This window comes from Cyprinodon variegatus, unplaced genomic scaffold (genome assembly GCF_000732505.1).
Source record: "Cyprinodon variegatus isolate N-32 unplaced genomic scaffold, C_variegatus-1.0 Scaffold75, whole genome shotgun sequence".
Taxonomy (NCBI): domain Eukaryota; kingdom Metazoa; phylum Chordata; class Actinopteri; order Cyprinodontiformes; family Cyprinodontidae; genus Cyprinodon; species Cyprinodon variegatus.
In genome coordinates this window covers 508,778-524,524 of record NW_015150528.1, presented here as the reverse complement: position 1 = coordinate 524,524, position 15,747 = coordinate 508,778, and the positions used below count along the sequence as shown (strand labels likewise).

Sequence of the window (15,747 nt, the reverse complement as noted above, 5' to 3'; positions counted from 1 at the left end):
TGCCATGTCTTCCAGAAGAGCTCTGTGGAGCTTGCAGTCAAGGTCGGGTCTTTCATGAGAAACCAATAGAATGGTACCCTCTGTTTATTGAGACGCACTCCACCTGTTTTCTAAAAATCAAATCCATGTGTTCCCTGATGTTCTGCAACTTTTAGACATGATTCTGTCTCCACACTCCTGACTTCAATATGAGCTCATTGCCAGACTTTGACTACCGCTGGTGAGCTAATTTAGCCATTTGATTTAGCTGTAGAGCAGAGATACATCGAAAATGTGTAGGATAGGGGCCTGTAGGATTTGAGTTTGAGCACCATTGCCCTTAGACCAGCCCCATCTTAGCTGTACCATCGGTGAACTGGAGGATGGAGCTACTGTGATGGAGAGGGGTGCATTCATACTGTATGTCTATAAGGTGTAGAGAGCCAGTGTTGGTCTTTAATGCTAAGGATAGATGGGCTCCTAATCTCACCCTCTGTGAGCAGTCAATCAAAAAACATCAGAAAATTAGAAAAGTAAGACAGTTTAAAAATGAATAACATAGCTTCACCCTATCCACTGCAACCTTCTTGCTTTTAACACAACTTTAATTTTACAGACAGACATACCTCCTACCTCCATTTCTTGACAATATAATGTTCAGGTTGTATGTGGATTTGTGATGCGAATAGTTCTTACACAATATGGCTGAGAAAATAATTGGTCCTAGTCCTTTCCAGACTCGCTGTTAGCTTTAGCCATTGGGATGAACTTATCAGGATTTCTGTTATGCCAAGAAGGTCTTACTGCAGCAAGAGCCTCACTTAATTTGTCCCAAACTATCCCTTTAAGCGATGATGATTACATTTAGTCATCTAGTGTATCTACTTTAGCATGAAACAAATTTTCCTGTGCGGTTTATAATCAGCTCTTATTCTACAATTGTTTAAACCTTGCCTCTTACAAACAGATTTTTTTCTTCTAAGGGGAAATTATTCTGGACTCAGGTGGAAGATGAGTTAATTTGCCAGAGTCAATCCATGGTCTGGGGACATTGCTTCATGCCATTTGGCCTGTAGATAATTTCGGCTCTGGGCATTCATTCAGCACATCAGCCCAAATGATACCATTGGGCTTGTGGCCTTGAGTGAGAACTGGATCCAATAACTCTTTAACTGGTTTTGACATTTATTTTGAGGATTGTACCAAATACTAGCAATCATCTGTAGTCAAACCACTTGACCCTTTCTGCAGCACTCATGCTCCATTTAAAATTAATTGTTGCCATTTTCTAAATACATTTAGTGACAGAGAGTAAGTGCCTCTTGGTAAATAATGCTCTTACTATTTCCAAGTAGTAGAAGATAATAGGATTCATTAAGTATTTATATATAGTCAACACAATTTATTTGGTTTAGTTTCATAGCCATATCCAGAAGTGATTACTAGCAGAACTATGAAAATTAGATGTTCATAAAATCAAATTCATGAGATAAAGTAGACTAAAGTATCTAAAAAGGTATAAAGGAGTATTACTATTCCAAACTCTAAAGAAATTAAAGAAAATAAAAAAAAACAATCTAGTTGGCATCCGTTAGTCTAGAAAGGGTTAAAAAAAAAGCTATTTCTAAGGCTTTTGAATCATAGCTAAACAAAGAAGACTGTATAATGTCAGCTACTTACAACATCCAGTTGTCCTGGACAAGCATGTAGCAACAGATGAGTTGCTTGCATAGAGTTATTGCCTTTGCACAATCTCTCAAACTGGGGTTCCATATCATGCAAGTCAGAAAGACAGAAAAACTCCCCTTTAAAAGGAAGAAACATTTCAGGTTCATTGTTAATGTCCAATTGCTATGACTGATGGTGTTTCACTATGAACGGTATATATACAGTAGAGGCCATTGTTATTCCACAAAAAAAAGAAAGGTTGGACTCCAATGAGAGAGTACCAACACCCAAACTGGATTAAAGGAGAGCAAAGGCCCACGTCCCATGACATGTCTTGATGAGCAGCAGGATTTATAAAAAATGCTTTATGAATCTGAGGAAAAAAATGAATAGTGTTACCTCTCTGAAAACCCTGAGGGAGAATCTGTGACTAGTTTTTTACCTTAAGCAAGATTAAGTTTGGGGTTTATCAGATTAAGATTTGTGTGATGATCAAAAAGTCTTTCTAATGTTACAAACACTTGAAAGTTATAAAGGGGTTGGATACTTTTTTTCTAAAACATCATACTGTACATCCCTTTCTGTTAACATGTTTGTTTTTTCAGATTTTCTCATGATTTTCTTTAAATGTTTTCCATCACGATGTGCATTCAATTTCTTTTTATATCTCTGTTTTTCTTCAGGTAATCCAGAGCCAAACAACCAATCCTTGAGATGTCGAAGAGAAGAGATATTCTTGCCATCGTGTTGATCGTGTTACCCTGGACTCTACTCATCACTGTTTGGCACCAAAGTGCTATAGCTCCACTCCTCGCTATCCGAAAGGGTACGCCAAACACTGCACTTCACAGGCAATATCACAATTGAAGTGGGTCCTTGAACCTAACACTGTACTTCAGTTTTTTAGACAAAGGGGCTGTCTTTGTAGAGGCACTTAGAAGCTATGACCACAAGCTTCAGTAAAACTAAATACCACTTTCATAGTGACTCTAAGTTGCATTAATGTGGATTTTTTTATGTGTGCAATAAAGGCTTAAAAGTTAGCTGTGTAAATCTAAACCATATTGTCCAGTCTGCTGAATGGAGCTGACTTAGACAACTTTTATTGTCATTTTTATATACACAAAGTGTATACAAAACGAAATTTCATTTACTACAGCTTTCCAGACAGTAAATGAAGATTCCCATTCCATAAATTGCAGCAGTGATTAAATGTAAACAGTGTGGGAGAAAAAAAAACATGGTGCAAAAAATGCATTGATATGAAAGTTGATGGTGTTGCTGCAATTCATGTGCTTTATTTTTCTATTAATAAAAAAGCTGCCCACTGCAGGAGCTTATAAAACAATGTCCTCCTACAATCCGATCACCCATATGAGTCTTCTCGTTCTGCCTCACAAAACAGCCTGCGTCTACGTCTGGTTTCATGTTAGCACTCCCGCCTGAGTCATTAACACCTACTGAGTCTCCTGATCATCTTCAGAGATCACAAACGGACTCTGTGAAATGTCAACTGCGCTGCAGAGTAAACATCCAAATTAGATCAACCTGAATCAATGAAGCTGTTTGCTTTCCACTCGTGGTGTCGACGAGGGATTAACAAACAAGCCACATTCACTCAAATGATCCAAAATGCAGCTTGTTCAGAAGACAAAGCACATATTATCTGAAGTCCTTTGTTTTTGCAGGTTATCTAAGCATATTTTTCTGCAACAGCTTAACTTTATATCCGATTACAATAATTCAAGCATTAAAATATTTTTTTTACCTGGAAAAACTATCTTAGTGTTCTTCGAAAACTAGGAAAAGTTGGGTTTATTAACCACCAAAATATTACAATGGCTACACAAACAACAGGAAAATTAATAAAAAAGATTGCTTTGTGTCAATACCATCTGATGAAGCTCTTCCTGCAGGGTTTATATCTTGTACTCCTGAAAAGAAAAGCTGCTGATTTTTTTTTTCCTTTTTTTGGCAGAGTGCTCCTTGGCAGCCTCTGTTGAACATCTGGCTATCAGCAGTTTGTGTTAATCTCTGTGCTGCAGAAAAATTCTGATTCTTGAGCAGTGACAGTAACGTCCTTTGATCATGGCACAAAGTGGAAAACAATGTTGATAATTTTATAATGATACCCTGTACTTCACTATCTTCCACAGAAGTAAACCCAAATTGATATATTTTCCTCTCAAGATGAGCTTCACCCTCTTTATCAGAGAAGTAATAAAATAATATGTAAAATTAGGTGAAAAAAAAAACAGCTGTCATATGTGGACGCACTGTATAGACTGTATATATCGAGGTGTCTTTTTTCTTCCTACATTCTTGTCCTTTGACTATTTGAGCTGATGAAACAATTAAATTTCTCCACTGTGAGATCAATAAGGACAGTCAATCGATTAATCAATCAATCAATTAATACTTACAGCATTAGTAAAAAAAAACATGTAGGGTAAAGAATTTTATATCTTCCACTTTACATCAACGTTTTTACTCTCTGGTAAATTTCTGTATTCCTCTAACAAGTTGCAAGAAATGCAAAACCAGAGCTGGAAGAATGAATAGATTAGAATGGAGTAATCCNGTTGATGAAGATGTAGCATTCTAGCCTCGTGAGACCATCCTGATCTCGCAAGCTTTCAAGGTTTCACTCGCAGATCAGTCTGGCTACTTTCCGTTAAAGAAAATTTGGAGCAATTCACCAAAAGAACGTCCAATCAGCGTTGGCTTTAAGGCGGGTTGAGGTGTGACGCAACGAGAAGCGCGAATTAAAGCAAAAAAAGAAAAACCTTTTTCGCCAATGGATTTCAAAGTTTACAAGAATAGCGAAGCAGAACTCCAAAGAAGTCTTCACAACTCTGCAATTGCAGGACATCATTTTATATTTTTCTGACACAACAAAGAGACACAGTTTCATCCCATCAGAATGTATTCCTCTAACAAGTTGCAAGAAATGCAAAACCAGAGCTGGAAGAATGAATAGATTAGAATGGAGTAATCCTACAAGTTCCCTAACAGAGGGTCCTGCCCCTTATAGAAACGATAACACATTTGTTGCTGAAGTCTGAGACCGAAACAAAACAACAGAAATGCAAATCTTAATATGAGGGCATCTAAAAAATGTATCTTCATCTACAAAATAATCTTCTTCATCCTTATATCGACTGATCACAACTCAAACACCACACAGAAAAGCGTATACAGTTGATAGCCAAAATGATCTTCGTTTCCACAATACACAAAGCAGTGCCAAAAAAGGTTTGCAGCATTAGTTGAGAGTTATAACAAATGTATTGTACAAGTTAAAAAGCATAAATATGCTTTTTTTCTCTTTGAAAATAGACTCAAGGGATATAGAGGTTAAGCTATTACCCAGATTTGCTGATAAGAGGAGTGAAGTGATGACGTACTGTATGTGTGACCAGCCAAAAGCAGGATTTAAAAAGGCAGGACAAGATTCAGAAATTATTTCAGATAAAAAAGATTCATAATGTGATGTAATGATGTTTAAATACAAGGTCCTTTGACAGCAATCTTTTCAGCACATACATATAGATGAGAAAGAACGATAGAATTAACACATTAATTTTTCTTTCAAAACTGTTGAAATATAGTGTAAAACAAAACAGATTATTATATTCAGCTGTCATGTAGGACCTGTGGTAAGACTGTCATATGCCATTTTGAAGTGGCATATGCTGCTTTTCAACTGGCTTATCCTTGTTTAAAGATTTTAAAATTGGAAGAGTCCTAAATCATGGAGCCCTGACACAATAATAATAATGATAATTAAGGTTTTTGCTGCCTTCTCAGAGCACAAGCGCATTGCTCTAACCACTGGGCCAGCATTCCCAAAGATGCAGCCTCAGCAAACTTTATACTACAACATAAAATTTGATGCCTAATTTTATATGTTAAGATCTTTTCTTTCCTTAGTAGACATTCCAAGGCATATAAACATAGAAGTGTCTGTGTGAGTGTCTGTGTTTATATGGATGGATGGGTAGTCCTCACCCTAACTTTAAGAACCACTGCTATTCATAATTGGGAATCCCTAAAGGGTTTATTTTTATGGAAATGTCTGCAGCCTGCTTAAAAACAAAGCAGCCAATGCACAAGATGGGGGAGGGAGTCTGTGGTGGAGTCTGGACCAAAACATTTTTATTTTCAGCGCATTTAGGCTTTTTACTTATGTTTACCTTTGAATAAAACCCCATTGGCAATGCTTTGGAGAGAGCCAAGCTCATGCATGCCCACCCTTGTTCGCACTGTCTCCTTCTCCGTCAGCTGTTCTGTCCTCTGACGCTGCCTGCTTTCGCTTCTTGCAGCCTGTCACCACCTAGTAAAAGAGATCTTTATCATTCCAGAGAGGCTTGCGGTCCACCACCACCGACTCTCAGGTATACTTTACCCCCATTGGGTTTAAGTCACCTGAGGCAAATATACAAAGAGCAGCTCAAGGTTGCACTAATACCTTTTATGCTTTCTTATTCCCCCATCTACAGATGATGGTGCCGAGGGCAAGAGGGAGACCGGTGGTCAGGACTCCAAAGAATACTGTGCCTCAGATAAGGACATTGTGGAGGTGGTGAGGACAGAGTACGTGTACACGCGGCCTCCACCTTGGTCAGATGTGTTGCCCACAATTCACATCATCACTCCCACATACAGCCGACCAGTACAGAAAGCAGAGCTGATCCGGATCGCAAACACTTTTCTCCATGTCCCAAACTTGCACTGGATTGTGATAGAAGACTCACAGAGGAGAACACCTCTAGTTACAAGTCTCCTCCGAGAAACAGGGTTAAACTACACGCACCTCAATGTGGAGACGCCTAAGAACTTTAAGATGCGAGGTGACACTCGTGATCCCAGGATTCCCAGAGGGACCATGCAGCGGAACCTGGCCCTGCGTTGGCTTAGGGAGACCTTCAAAAACAACAACAGCCAGCCGGGCATCGTCTACTTTGCAGATGATGACAACTCATACAGCCTGGAGTTGTTTGAGGAGGTTAGTGCCAACATTAGCAAGAATCTTGAAATAATTTTAACTCATCCCTGCAGCTTTTCAGCAAATGAGAGCAACTGATCCTAAATTCAGAAAAAAATAAAATTAGAATACAAGGGAAAACTGATCAGGTTTCAAGATTTTTCATTAACATAAAGCAGAAAATATAAAAACATGATCTTTTCAAATCTGCCATGTTCAGACTATAAGTGTGGGGAAGCCTCTACACACTGTGTGCTCTGCTGCAGATATTTGGCTTAAAGTCAGGAAATGCAATTACTGAGAACATTGCTGGTCAATGAATTTTTATTTCATCAATTTGGTGTGTGGATAATTAAAACCAGTTTGCTGAATTAGCTCTCAGACTTGAGTTATGCTCTCACAGTTTACAAGACTGAAAATTTGCAAAAGTATATATTGTATTTGCATAAATTATAGCTGATGTAGCTTTGCTTTTGTGGCCATGTCAGTTTATGTGATTGTGTTTTGGCAGGATTATGAAATTACAATTTTTTGATTTATTGTCTGATTCATTCAATAATCAAATTCATTAAGTCTGATTTGCAAAAGTTAACTCAAGTAACCAGTACCGTCAATAAAAGTTTTTCTTTCATAATCCATTTAGAAAAAAAATGTGCTTAGTTTTTAGATTAAAATGTTGAAGAAAAAATCTATTGCCTTGCTATGCAGTACATTGGTTTTTGTGATGTCCAAATCATGCTGCTAAACTACCCATTCTCCTTTTTGATGGACAATTCATTAGCTCACAACAAGCCCAGTCAGGGGTTTGAAGCTGGGTGACTAATGTCAACACACGTAAACAGAACTTCTCAGGCCATCCATTTCGAGATCAGTCGAATTACCAGAGCGTACACATTGCAGGTCCTGTGTGTATTGGCCTCAAGTCTTGTTAGTAGTGCAGACAGTGTATGTGGCAAATGGTGGGTCCGGCATTGACGGGGACTGTCATTACCTTTCTCTGGAAAGCAGCCAAAGTACTCAACCTTCCTCTGAGATCCTCTGTCACCTCCAACATGCCTATTTATTGGGAAATAACAACACTGGGGGGCAAGGACAGAGCAATGGGAGTCTAGACACAGGAAAAGAGAAAAATAAAAGTGGACAGCCTAACAAACAGCGCTGTAAATGCAGCTGTAATGCATTAAAACTATTATATAGCTACAACTATAGCTTTAGCAAAATTGTATATATATATAATACATAATAGAGAATAGTTCTTTTTATAATTAAATACTACTGAAACAAATTGTTTTAAATTCACAAACAGCAGAGAAATTTGCATTGTTAAGGTCGGGTGAAAATAAATCTGCTAATTAAGACATGAACCAAATTAGGTCTTTGAATAACTTGCATGCTCATTGTGAGATCTATGAGGGTGACAATAGAGCCAACAATATCAGTAGGTAGGAAGCAAAGTTGCCACCCTTTTATTTATTTATTTTTATATTTAAGTGTATAAGAATTAAATGCATTCACATAAAAATTTAAGCACAGCTGTCTTATTTTTTTCCTTAAAACAATTGCGGATTTGAAATGTAAATTCAACACTGTCAATGTATTTTACCTTAAAGCCGGCTGTGTTTGGGCTGTAATTTTCAGCTTGAAAACTAACAAAAGTAGGAAGACAATTAGAAGAATTTTACTGAAACAATAATTTAAGACTTTGGCGCTCAGGCCTCGGCAGGGTGCTTTAACCATGAATTTTACTGTGTTTACATGCATGAGCCGCTAAATGAGAACAGGGATGAAGCCCCATGGGCCTGAAACTGGTGGTGGAATGGAGATGGTATGAAGAAAGATGCCAGCTGGGGCAAGGCGTGGCTTCATATGACCCTCCATGATGAGTAAGCATAAGGCGACAGTGGAGAGGGAAGAAAAGTGCCGAACCGGCTGGGGAAGCCTTGTGAAAGCTCTATGAGTCCAGGGAATTACTTTTATAGAGTGAAGCAGTGACATTGGGAAGAAGCTAGATGAGCTTGTGAGGATGGTGGAGAAGAAGATGGAGGAGGGTTGAACCGTGGTCATCAGAATCAAAGTCTGACATGTGATCCAACCCATATAATTTCTTGGTGGCAGGCTGAGCAGTGATTGTAGTCTTCTAAGCAGGACTCTGATGCTGATTGGATTATAAGCAGATGTGGCTGAATGTTAAAAAGCTGCTTTATAGACAATGAGCCTCTGATTGCATGAGGGTAAGCGATCCAGTTTATTCAATTTACTTCTGCCTATGCTGCATTATACAAAATGCATCTCTGTCTTTGTATTCTAGAGAATGTAGATCCATACCCTAACGTCTACATTTCCGAGATTGTTGCTTTAAATGCATTTTTATGCACCACTTCTGGCATGATTGTTTAACTTACAAAGTTTGTTCTGAGTCCCAAATATTTTATATTTTAGAAACAAAAGGAAAATCTGAACAGTTTTTGTGCAAATTATTGTTCAGACAATAGTCTCCTTAAATTACAGAAGAAGTGTATAGGGCAGATTCCGTTGTCCCTTGAACATCCTTAAGGGTTGAGTAATCTATTGTAATAATTGTTTTTTATGTGTCTTTTCAACCAAAGGATTTTTTTTTCTCTCTTCACTCTAAAATCTCCAACACAGAATCCTCCCTGCAGACCGCACTCAAACTGGAACAGGAAACTGAGTCTAAATCCCGAGGCTGGCAAGCATTTGCAAAAGTGGAGCAACACCACACTGGAAACTGTGTACAAACCCATCATATTCGCCTGACTGAGACTGGGAAAACGTGGTTGCATTTTCATTTGCTTGGCTGCCAGCAGAAGAGGGGATTTGTGTCGTTTCACTCCGACTGATATTCCCTCCAGAAGAAGCAGGCGGAACGCTCATTTTCACATTTCCAGTATGGATGCAAGAGTGACAAACCTCTTGACACCGCCTGCGAGGGCTCTGATTTGTTGTTTCCTCTTGTTAGAAGCTGTACATATATCCTCATGGATAAGCTGGCAGGTGATGGCGAGGCCAGCATTTACTCGCTGCCAAAAAACATTAATCCTGAAAACTGTTCGATCTATGCTGTGTAGCTACCAAAATTCACTGGAGACCAAAAAGACAGAATAAGAGCGTGATGAAAGAATATGTTGGTTAGACAATGCGACCAACGGTATATGATATTTTTAGCCCCACCGTGCACATAGACTGGAACCCAGTATCTCTTGAGTTTTTGCATTATCACCCAGAGCTCATTAGGCCTGAAACAGCACCTCTGTTTTCGCTAGGAGCTAACATCCACGAATCTCTGAAAGCCTGCAGCCTGCAGTGTTTCAACTTCTCTCTTAAATCATCTGATCCAAACTCTTAGCAGAAAATTGGAAAGAATGAAAATATCCAATGTGCCTGCTCTTCACTTGACCCAGGCAGGCTGTGCATCTTACTTGTTTCTGCAGAGGTACTTGTGAGGCATCATTATTTCTGCTGCGTTGGGTTTAACTAAATGCCTGTGCAATTTCTAAATCCAATTTGTCCCTTATTTTCAAAATGCACCTTTAAATACACCCACAGCACTTTTTTTTTGTTGATGCGGCAACAGACAAAGTAGAGAGCGGCAAAACTGATTGATAGTAGAAGATTAAAGGAGAGAAAAAGGAGGATGGTGCTGATCCACCTTAAGGAGTCTTTACAGCCAACCAGGAGGCAGGGTCATTTTCTTTAATAGCTCTTTTCCTTTAAAGCCTCCTAGCTCTTCCCGTGTTTACTCCCTTTAAAGATGGCTGCGCCTCATTACTTTATTGTAGGGCAGCACTTGAAAAGTGTGTGTCAGCTGCACTGGTACAGCAGCACGGTCAATATTCAGCATCCTGAATGAATCATCTCCATCCATGCTCTGCTGCAGTGCTGCTGGCTGAGGCTAAACTACTGCCATGCTGTCATGTGTGCTCCTTCAGATCACTAATTTGTTCTCTCCTTCTCCCTTCCTCTTCTAATTTCCACTCTCCTCCGGCTAGATGAGATCGACTCGGAAAGTTTCAGTCTGGCCTGTGGCCTTTGTGGGCGGCCTGCGCTACGAGTCCCCGAAGGTAAATGCAGCCGGAAAGGTCTATGGTTGGAAGGCGGTGTTCGACCCCCACCGGCCCTTTGCCATCGACATGGCCGGCTTCGCCATCAACCTGAAACTCATCCTCTCCAAGCCACAGGCGTACTTTAAGCTCCGTGGGGTGAAGGGAGGCTACCAGGAGAGCAGTTTGCTCCGAGAGCTTGTAACACTCAATGACCTGGAGCCAAAAGCTGCCAACTGCACCAAGGTAACCTCTTTTTTTTCCTTTGATCCCAAAAGTTCAGCAGTTTGGTTAAAGCTGTTTAACTGCATGTGAGAATGTCTCAAATCTGCTCACCAAATCAAAGTGTGTAAACTGTTTCAAATTTTTGATCCCCTTTTATTTTTGTTTTATTTTATCTCTAGCATTTACTACTCTAATTAACAAAAAAACTTTAACCTAAATACCAAAACAATTTCATTTTAAAAGGGTATAGATTCAGTTCAGATAAGCAGAAAATACAAATATAAAAGCCAGTACTACCAGATTTTACTTATACTAGTCATCTAAGAATAAATAAGCAAGTATTTAAGCAAAATTGTCATAACAATTTCAATTTCATAAAGATGTCAACATCGACAGATATTATCATAACAAGTACAGGATTCTTCTATAAATAACTGTCAGAAGTCTGCTGCACAACTTTTAAAGTTTTGTGTGAGTCTTTTTTCCCAATACAACACAGTCCAACAGTTATTGCTGCACCTTGACGTTGTTAGTAGTACTGCTGTCGTGCAGTAAGAGGGTCCTGGCTTCGGTCTTTCTGCAGAGAGTTTGCATGTTCTCTATGTGCATGCATGGGTTCTCTCCAGGTACTATGACTTTCTCTTTCAGTCCAAAGACTTAACTGTTAGGGTGATTGGTGTGTCTAAAATGCCCTTATGTGTAAGTGGTTGTGCCCATGGTTATATTTCTCTGAATCATTCTGTGATGGACTGTAGACCTGTCCAGGCTGTACCCTGCAGGAGATATGCATCATGACCCCAACTATGTTTAAACATGGAATGATGATGAATGGAAAACAAGCAATTTTACCTGATTTTGTTGTTGTCAGTGTAGGCTATACTTTTAATGCATATAATATTAAAACCAAACTGATTCCCTTCCCTGGATGATATCCAGGAATAGAACAGGAGTTTTTCTTTGGATGCATGATTTCAAAACTCACTGAAGAAGGAACGGACACCTTTTATAAAGCCCTGAAATCAGCCAAGGCAGTCATCTAAGAAAGGGATCAGCAGTACACCTCCACCAATACGGATAGTTTTAGATCAGGTTTAAATCAATGGATGGAAAAACTACAAGCATTATTTTTCTTGGCCAGTTGTCTTCAGTGTGAATTGTTTATTAGAAAATAATGGTAGAGTTTTTTTTAGGGGATTCAGCAATGTACATTTCCCTAATTGGCTCTGCTGCACAAGAGGAGATCACTGTAATTGATGCCGAAGGTTCTTTGCATGAAAGAAATGAGACTCATTCCTATTATTAACACGGCAGGTGGAAACAAACTTGATTTTACTTTAGAAAATCTGTTTTTCAAAAGAAAGATTCTGGGAAAGAAATATTTTTTCACATGTTCTCTCTTACTGTTCACATTCCAGGTTACAGAGACTTTTTCTAGGTTAAAGGAGGAAGCACAAGTATAACTCACACATAAAGATAATGACATGATGCTCAGTGGGGCTAGAAGTAGAGCTACAGTAAGAATTTAACCTACTACAGCCTCATTTAACAGCTTTAAATGAACTTAAATTAATTGTATAGGAAATAAATGATAAATATTCCATAATATTTATCATTTAGCACAAACTTTGCTTCCTCTAGAAATCCTCTTTTTTAATTAGTACCAATCAAGCAAAAATCAAACCTTGTTCTTGAATGAGAATCTCAATAATCCAGTGACAGATTGTTATTTCCATAGAAAAATTATGTGAAATCATGTTTTAATGAGATCAAACTGTTTTAAAAAGTATTTTTTGTGAATATATATTTCAAATACAGTCAAGATGCATTTGATTCTCAGCTTATAATCTCTGGGCACATATGCCCTGTTTTATCACCCAGTTTACTGCTTTTTTTTTTGCTTGTTGGTTTGGGTCAACTCGCTGAGCTCCTCCCTGGGTAAAGAGGAGTCAGCCAGAGGCCTATCCTCATCACAAGCACCTGTATACGCACAAAGATGGAGAGAAGAAGAAAGGAGGGGAAGGAAAAGGACGTACTCTCAGCCAGGTTTTCATCCCACTCCCCTCCTGCCATTCACAGGCCTAAATGAAAAGAGGGGATTCAGAGAACTGCTCAACTCAATGGGACTCGGTGAAGGAGGCAGAGACGTCACACTGATTACAGATGAGTGTTGGAGATGGACAAAACAGGGCAGTTAGATATGGGGGGGGGGTGGGGGTTAAGTCGTGTATGTGCATCTCCTTTTCTTATAATCTTCCACTTCAGATGCGAGCATCACTGTTACCCCCCTCCCCCCTTCACCTGAGCAGAGTGGGAGTGGGCTCCTGGCACAGCTCATGCATATTTCATGGATGCTGCCAAGGCGAGATGAAAGGAGGAAGGGTACCAACACAATGGCGAGAAGAGGGAAATGAGCTTGACACTTCTGAGTTTGTTCTCCCCATCCTGCATGTTTGTTCTGTCTCTGGGGCAAAAGCGCACCAGCATGGAGGCTTTGGGTGATGTGATGGGACAAAAAAAGGAACCAGAAAAACTGTAGTACTGCCACAAAGGGAAAACTTTATACACCAAATAATTTAAAGCTGTCAATCACTCGAAGAAAGCAATTATTCAGTGGTCAGAAGAAAACAAAAGGGAAAAAAAGGAAACCCTGTTCAGCACTGCCCTTTTTTCCCTCTGCTTTAATGCAGGGTTCATGCTCAAGTAGCTCTATACACATAGATAGGCCCTGCGGTGCTGAGCTGAGTCCAGAATCGTCTGTATTTGAAGAACATTAGGATGAATGAGTGCATTAAGGGAACAGCACGTTACTAATGTGTCTGCTGTTTGTGTTTCTGTGCTGCTTTCTGTTCAGATACTTGTTTGGCACACGAGGACAGAGAAACCCATCCTTGTAAACGAGGGGAAGAAAGGATTCACCGATCCAAATATCGAGGTTTGATTGTACTTTCCTCAAAACCCTGGTAAATATTAACCCAATGCAATGAATACAGAAGGGGGGTTATTTTTACTTTGTCTCACCAGTGTCATCAAGACAAACATTTCCTCTCTTATAGATTTCATCTGTTTAGATCTATACTATCATTAAATACATTTTAATCTCAGACACAGATAACTTGGGTAAATACAGCACCCCAAAGTCCAGACTTTGACTAGGCCTTTTCAAACCCATAATACTGTATGTTTTCTTTTACATAGCTTTGTTTGAGCATTAGGTCAGGTGAACACGTTGCTCGAACATCTACTGTATCCATTCTGCCAAATAATTCAGGTCTTTAAGCAGCAAAGCAGCCCCAAGCTGTCACACAATATTATTTTATTGTAAACATAACCCAATGCATCTGGGTACACACCTTCCAAAAGTTGTAGTCCATTAAAAATACTTCCAATAGCCATGAGGATAATCAATATGTTTTGAAGAAGATATAAGACAGACATTTATTTCCTTGATCAAAAGCTTAACTTGGAACCATTTATAGGCTGTTAAATGTCACTTCCTTCAATTAGCCTGTGTACAATAATATTTTTTTTTTATTGGGAGTAGGATGTGTACCTTTTAGAAAATTTGAAGCCTTCCTTATGTTATGTTATGTTATTGCAGCAGTTAGTTAGCATTATTCAGGATTTTCTTAGGGGAGAATTTTTGTACCAAACCAAGTGGATTTTGTTATTTTAGACATCATAAAAAACAATATTTTAAAACAGCATGTATAATTTATTTAGATTATCTTGAGCTAATGATAAAACTAGTTGGAAAATCTGATACATATAAAACTGACATGAAAATAAGCTTTTTGATTATCTGTTTTTTTATGCTTTTTTGGTGTTTTTTTTTTTTTGCAGCAGTTAATATTGCATTCTGTGTTATAGGTTAGGGGACTGCACAGATGGAGTCAGGCAATAGTTAGTGTTAAAATTATCTCCAGCTTCTACAGCGGGTCAGCGTTAGATAAGGAGCCCCACTGGGGATCGCAGATGGATGGATCTTTCAAGCAGAGGAGAGACTCCATTATGCTATGAGGTGTGGATTAACTTTTTAAAAATGATCAGCTGTACTGCATGATTACTGCTGCCGTCTATCGTAAGTGCTGCAGATATCTTCCTGGGTGGTCCAGTTAATGTTGGACACGAAGCTACAGGGTAATGCATCAGATAAAACCAGCCGCCTCCATATTTCAACCAGACCAAAGAGAACATTTATTTTTATTGTGCTTTTCATTTGCCTACAGTGACTTCGGAGCTTAATGTACACAAAAAAAGAATGTACATATATCACATTTCCAGGGCCATGCATTAATGCTTCAAAAAAACAAAAAGAAAAAAAAAAGATGCTTAGGAATCAATACCTGATGCTGCTATATATATATATTTTTCTTTTTTCTTACATGTAAAATTAAATATAACCAATATCTGATGCAGACTTTTTCTGTTCACACCATTCAACTTAGTGAAACATAACAGATGAAGAACAGAGGACCAAAACTGTCATCAAATTAATATACATAATTTTTTTTTTATATTTTTAGCCGAACGGGACATTGTTTTTTTAAATACAAGAAATTTAAAAATTTTGGTAATGTGTTACCAAAAAATAAATAAAAGTAGCATAAACAAGTTTGACATTTACTAATTTTTTACAATTCATGTGCGCTAGTGTGTTGTAATTGGATTTTAATTGTCACCATGGTTACCAATCAGAAATTAGTGGATGGATTTTAATTTAGCATAAGACCATCCTTGATGAGTAGCTAATTATGTTTTTTTTTAATGTTTATTTTGTCTTCTGTCCACAGATCCATTAGATAATGAGGGACATCTGTTTTTTATTGATGG

At 38.5% G+C, this 15,747-nt stretch overlaps 1 protein-coding gene across 5 annotated transcripts in view; it reads left to right on the top strand.

Moving 5' to 3' along the window:
* Positions 1 to 15,747, top strand: part of LOC107083494 (galactosylgalactosylxylosylprotein 3-beta-glucuronosyltransferase 1) — a 117,578-nt gene that overhangs the window by 101,238 nt on the left and 593 nt on the right. For 2 of the 5 annotated variants that reach the window (XM_015372788.1, XM_015372787.1), the window contains exons 4-8: positions 2,331 to 2,473; positions 5,973 to 6,044; positions 6,150 to 6,655; positions 10,642 to 10,938; positions 13,769 to 13,877. In XM_015372788.1, the coding sequence (XP_015228274.1) occupies positions 2,362 to 2,473; positions 5,973 to 6,044; positions 6,150 to 6,655; positions 10,642 to 10,938; positions 13,769 to 13,855 (1,074 nt within the window). In that variant the 5' untranslated portion in view covers positions 2,331 to 2,361 and the 3' untranslated portion in view covers positions 13,856 to 13,877. The other 3 variants (XM_015372789.1, XM_015372790.1, XM_015372791.1) reach the window with 3 other exon arrangements.